The following is a 6,399-nucleotide window of genomic DNA, read 5'->3' as shown; positions in this document are numbered from 1 at the left end:
TGTTTTTAAAAAAATGTTTTTATTGGTTTTTAGAGAGAGAGAGGTAGGGAAAGGGAGAGAGAGAGCTAGAAACATCAATGATGAGAGTGAATCATCAATTGTCTGTCTCCTGCACCATCCCCCCCCCCCCTACTGGGGATTAAGCCCACAACCCAGGCATGTTCCCTGACTGAGAATGGAACTGTGACCTCCTGGTTCATCGGTTGATGCTCAACCACTGAGCTACACCAGCCGGGCTACAATGTTATTGACTGTATTCCCTCTACTGTACTTTATGTCCTGTGACTATTTTGTAACTACCAATTTATACTTATTGTTACTCCCTTCACCTTTTTTACCCAGCACCTCTACCCATTGTCTTTTTTCACAGTCATGAGAAGTGTTCAAATAGAACCTGATGGACAGGCCATGAGTTTTGTCAGTGGTGAGTCCTGGGTTTAATCTGATCCACCACCAGCATTACTCCCACCCCCGAGGCTGGGCAGAGGGTGCAGGCTTGGACACAGAACCCTTGCTGAGCCAAGGTTTTCTTTACCTTTGCAAGGCTAGGAACCCAAGGGGAATGTGCTTGTTCATGTCTCCCTAAGTGGAAGAGAGAAGCTTTACAAGAAATAACTTTTTCAGCAAATCCAGAGTATTTTTTCTAACCTTTCGTTTTCCCCCCTCCAATTGTGACATGTCTGCATGAAATTGGCCACAGGAAGGAAGTCCTGTTCAAGAAGCTATTTTCTGAACATCCCTCTACACCCTGGATTTCACAACATGCATACATTTAGGTGGAGGATCGAGACCCCATGCCCTCAATGGCAGCTATAATTTGGGAGTCAAATGCTGTCAGAAGCACTTATAGCTTCTGTGGGATCCCCTCATACAGACAGAAAAGGTAAGAATCAAAATGGTAATTAAATATTTACTTTTAAAAAAGAGACTTTCAGAACAGAGAGTCTAAACACTTCTGGAAATGAGCCGAAGTCAGAGGTCTACTCAATGAGATTCTGCAATGGGGAAGCTAAGAGTTTAGAGGAAGACTCGGAAAAAATAGAATGATGACCCAACTACTGGGAGGTAAAGTGACCTGGGGCTGCTGCTCTTAAAAGTACCCATTTGCTTAGATGGGGAGGCCAGGGTCATTGGTTTATGTCCCGAGGAATGTGCAACCAACATTGGCATCTTGCATAACGACTTACTACAATGTTTGCACTTATCCCTATAAAGCAAGGGAGGGGGTTCCCCCCAACTGTCTTTCCTCAAGCCCTTCTGCACTTAAAAGTACTAATCATTCAAGTTGTAGCCATGATCAAAGTCATCTGACTTCCTGTCCTCTGTTTCTCACCATCGTTCTTTCTCCGTGCACCTTTGCGTTGAAGTAACTACCATTTTCAGTGCTTACCAGGCTCCAGTTACTTCACAGATCCCATTTAATCTTCACAACAGCTCTTTGAGGTAGTTGTTTCTATCTGCCGTTTGCAAAGGGAGATAGGCTGAGGGTGGTCAGAGGGACTTTTGAGTAGGGTACACAGCTGGTGTGGGGAAGGTGGGACATGTCCTCTCAGGGATGAGCTCACCTGTCTGGTGCTACATCCCACGCTTCCATGAATGCAGCTTCTGTGAGTGCAGCTGGAGGAGACGTGGGGCCCTCCTCATCAGCATCTTTGGAGCCGGACAGACTCCAGCCACAAGGAGGCACTGCTCATTCCTGAGCACTGCTCTCTTTGACCTGGAGTCTTTTTTTTTGTTTGTTTGTTTGAGAGAGCGCATGCTTTATAGGGAAGAGCACTGCACAAGAGCCATTCTACCCATGATGTTCAGAAAGGCACACAGTGCACAGACCGTGTTGCTGACAAAGATCAACTGGAATGGGGCTCCTCTGGGAAACTTCCCAATCTCCTCCCTTCAAGGGCTCGGGCACTCCCAACCATTTCCTTGAAGGCAACTGTAGTTTGCCAGGGATAGAGCCCCTCAGGGGTGCCTTCCTGTTTTTTATACAGAGCATTTTCTTTAGATTTTTTTTAAGTCTTCGTTTGTTGCTTTCATCCTCCGTCTCTCAAGGCCATCAGACCAGCTTCTGTGCAGATTGCCTTGATGTCCGCACCAGAGAGGTCAGCTTTAGCCATGATCAAGTCATCCAGTGTCACACCATCAGCCAGCATCATTCTGCTTGTGTGGATCTGAAAGATGCGCTTCTTGGTCTTTTCATGGGACAGGGGAAACTCGATCTTCCTGTCAATGCATTTTTTGTTTAATCTGAACTGTGAGCTTGAGAGCACCGCTATGTCTTATTCATCTTTGTGTTTTAGGACCTGTCTAGGGCCTGGATTATCTATATATATGAAAAGTCAGCAACCACAACGCCATAACGACCAGAATGACCAGTTGCTATGACGCCCACTGTGGCCGGCTAACCGGCCTGATCAGGGGGTGGGGCCACCAGCCAACCTCCCGCAGCCCCTCCCCCTGCCCAGCCCCACCCCAGATCGGCCCCCCACTCTGATCAGGGTCAGGGCTAGCTGGCCAACCACCCATGGCTCCTCCCCCAGACCGCTGGCCCCTGATCGGCACCCCTCACCCCATTTGGGGGTGGGGCCGGCCGGCCCACCATCCACAGCCCCAATCTCCCACCATCTCCTCCTCCCGACAGGCCCAGTCACGATCCACCCCAATTGGGGCAGGGCGGTCAGATCCCACCCGTGCACAAATTCGTGCACTGGGCCTCTAGTAGGTCATAAGAACGTAACATATTTTGTGGTTAAACCGAGTTGTTCCTAATTGTTTATGTGTACAGTGCTCCTCCTGGTGAGCACCCTGTAGACTCTATGATTAAATATCCCAGGAGGCATGAAGTAGGATTCTTGTTAATCCTGGAAGACAGGCACTTAACTGTTCCCCAGCCTTCATCTTTTTTTGTAGGGCTGTTCAACATAATTGACACTAGATGATGTCTCAGGTAAGCTGCTCTTGTTTGTGTGGGCCTGGAGAGGCTTTGTTCTAGATTGTTCTGTTCAGCAGCCTAGGAATTTTCTCGCTGAACTCCTCAACTGTCAAGGTACTTACTATTTTTGCATTTGATTTAGCATCTAGTGTGTGTTGCTTTGGGGCTGTGTAATATTACCTAACTTTCCTTTTTTAGTATTTCGTCACTCAAGGAATGGATTGGAGCAGAAGACATTTAAGTCTCTTACTAGTGTCCTATTACTGTTGTAACAAATCACCACAAATCTGGTGGATGAAAGTAATACACGCTTATTATCTTACAGTTCTGTAGGTCACAAGTTTGACGTGGGTCTCACTGGGCCAAAGTCAAGGTGTTACAGGGCTGGTTCTTTCTGGAGACTCCAGGGCAGAATCTGCTCCTTCTTTTTCCAGCTTCTGAAGGCCACTTACATTCCTTGGCTTGTGGTCTCTTCCTCCATTTTCAAAGCTAGCAGTGAAGCACCTTCAAAGCTCAATCTCTTCCTCTCTCTCAATCTCTCTTTCCTGTCTTTCACCCTCTCCCTCCTCTCCTTGTTTCTTTCCTTCACAGGATCGACACAATTTGCAATCCTATACCAGTATGAATGTGTTTCAGGTCCATCTCCCCAGATGTTTTGGAAACTCCATTTTCTTATCCACAGCTATATTCCTGGAACCTAGAAAGGAACATTGGTTGAATTATCCTCAAATTGAAGATGTACCTCCTTTAATCTATCCCTGTCCACCTGCAGGCCATGCATTTGTCCAATAAGAAAGGAAAAAATTCCGACACCATAGTCTAACCCCAGGGGCTTTCCAGCCAGTCTCGGGTAATGCACTTAGGTAAGCATTGTGGCCTCCTCACGTGACATTGTGCTCTGGGCAGTGTCAGGTCTGGGCTGCTGGGCGCCCGGGCACCCTAGGGCTAGGAAGTAAAACTTCCCTGGAGACCCCGCCTGCAGCAGACCTCAGCTCTCATCTCAGAGGCCGTGCCCCATTCTCTTCTGGTTGCCTCTATTTTCTCAGTGAAATAGCAACAAGATGCAGGGGTGCTGGAGGTGTGAGGAGAGGGAACGTATGAAATAGTTGTTGTGGAGAGAAGAAAAGGATAGAGAAATGGGTGTGGTCCCTCAGCAGCAGGAAGACTTGCTGAAGGCCAAGGGCACAATGGAGAGGGAGGTTGGCCAGCATGGTTGCATGTTCTCCTTTGGCCACGTTCAGCTGCTGGGCACAGGCGTTCAGCCAGGCTTGGTGTTTGTCCAGTGGGTAACACTGCGGAAACAGGTTCCCCTTCCTTTTCTACAGACTGGGTGGAACCTCCCACTGCGGACTGAGGGTGTCTGATTCAGAGGTGGGAGTACAGGAGCTTAAGTACATCCGAACATCCAGAACATTCTCACCAGAACCAAGGTATACTGTAACGTGCCTTCCTTCATCTCTGCTTGTGTGGATCTGAAAGATGCGCTTCTTGGTCTTTTCATGGGACAGGGGAAACTCTTAATTTTAATTGGATCTCACCCAACTTGTGGCAGGAGGTGAGCTGCAGGTGGGGTGGAGGGAACACAAGGCTGGCTGTTGCAGACCCGATCCCTGCCCAGGGACATTTGTCTGAAGAGAACTTACCAGGCACAATCTTCACTTTGAAGGCAGAGTTCTGCCACCATTGCCACTTTCCTGCAATGGCATGAGTGTCTACCACATGCCCGACAGATGGGGTTCATGGAAGTCTAAGTCCTCAAGAGACTTACATTCTGATTATAATAGATCAACTGAGATAGGAACACGTCAGTATATGATATTTAGCAAACTCAGAAGTTATTTTCCATTTGAACATAGGAGTATGACCAAGCCTGGTTTGTCTTTGCCCCTGAAGACAGGCACTGGGAAAAAACCAGGGGCCAAGAGGTTTGAAGACGAAGTTTCTGGCTGTTTTTGGTTGCTCCTGAGAGGTCTGTTCTCGATACCTTTTATGGGCCACATTTATGACTCAGGCAGCCTGAGGGGCTTCCCCACTTTCCTGCTGTGGTAGGTCCACTGATGGAAAGTGGCACCTGCTAATTTAGTTTCCTTTCATATGAGTTTCTTTTGAGTCTGGCTACCCTGATACTTAAAGATGGGCCGGGAAAAGCCCTTTCTAGGAATTTCTGTGCTGTGGGCTTTTGTGTCTTAGATCTGCTGGAGGGCCTGGGCATTGGCAGGCAAAGGGTGGGCATCCTGGAACCAGAAGTCCCCAACGGGTCTGGAGAAAACTTGGGTGATGCCTGGCAGGCAGGTCTAGGCTGCACCCTGCCAGGTGGGTGCTCGCCTAGGGACACTGGCATTCAGTCACTTTGGAAGCCACCATCTCCTCCCTGGCCCTTGCACTGGGGGTGGTCTCATGTGGGAAGCTCTTGCCTCTGCCATTGTTGAGAGACCCTTTCTCTTCTGGATCCCTATGGGGGATGTGTGGGCTCAGAGCAGTGCCAAGGGGGCTACTGCAATTTGAGGAGCAGAGAGAGGGGGAGTGGAGAGACAGGGAACAAAGGGGAGAGCTGAAGGAGACTGAAGCGAGAGGAAGAACCATGCCATGGCCAATGTGGTTCGTTCAGTGGTTAGAGTGCTGACCACGAACCGAAGAGTCTAGGGTTCAATTCTGGGCCCCAATTGGGGCTCGTGCGGGAGGAAACCAATTGATGTGTCTCTCTCACATAGATGTTTCTCTCTCTCTCTCTCTCCCCATCCCTACCTCTCACTCTCTCTAAAAATCAATGGAAAACATATCCTCTGGTGAGGATTAACAACAACAACAACAAAACACACACACACACACACACACACACACACACACACACACACACACAAAAGGAAGAAATATAACTCAGTGGTTCTCATCTGGGGGTGATTCTACCCACTCCCTTTCCTCCAAGGGACATCAGGCAATGTCTGGAGAGTGTTGTGTTTTTTGTTTTTTTTTTTAATCACAACTGGAGCAAGGGATGATATTGGCATCTATTGGGTTGAGGCCAGAGGTGCTGCTCATCACTTTAAAATGCTCAGGAGAGAGAGAAACCAAGATGGCGTCATAGGTAAACACCGGAAATTGCTGCCTCCCACAACAACTTCAAAAATACAACTAAAAGACAAAACAGACATCATCCCGAACCACAGGAAGGCTGGCTGAGTGGAAATTCTACAACTAGAAGGAAAGAGAAAAGCACACTGAGACTCAGAGGAGGTGTGGAAGTAAAGTGCAGAGGTACGGAGGCGCACGTGGAAAGGGCTGGCAACTGAGGACGCGGCTGTCTTTTTCAATCAGGAGGGAGACACAAGCTCTCGACATCTCTGAACTCCAGTTCAGGGCAAGTCTTTGGGGACCCAGACTCATACGGGGAGAAACTGGACTGTCTGGCATCGGTCGGAACTCGAGGGCGGCTTTCTCTCAGAGGTGCTTGCAGCGATTACCAGGACACT

The 6,399-nt window shown here is 48.6% G+C and overlaps 1 protein-coding gene across 1 annotated transcript in view; it reads left to right on the top strand.

The window, feature by feature from the left end:
* The window catches only part of IRF8 (interferon regulatory factor 8), a 79,272-nt gene that overhangs the window by 10,962 nt on the left and 61,911 nt on the right, over positions 1-6,399 (top strand). Inside the window, exon 2 of the mRNA XM_014536683.1 lies at positions 701-883. Coding sequence (XP_014392169.1) covers positions 795-883 — 89 coding nt within the window. The 5' untranslated portion in view covers positions 701-794. The remainder of the gene's footprint in view (positions 1-700; positions 884-6,399) is intronic.

This window comes from Myotis brandtii, unplaced genomic scaffold (assembly GCF_000412655.1).
Source record: "Myotis brandtii unplaced genomic scaffold, ASM41265v1 scaffold165, whole genome shotgun sequence".
Lineage (NCBI taxonomy): Eukaryota > Metazoa > Chordata > Mammalia > Chiroptera > Vespertilionidae > Myotis > Myotis brandtii.
This window is presented reverse-complemented; position numbering and strand designations above follow the sequence as displayed.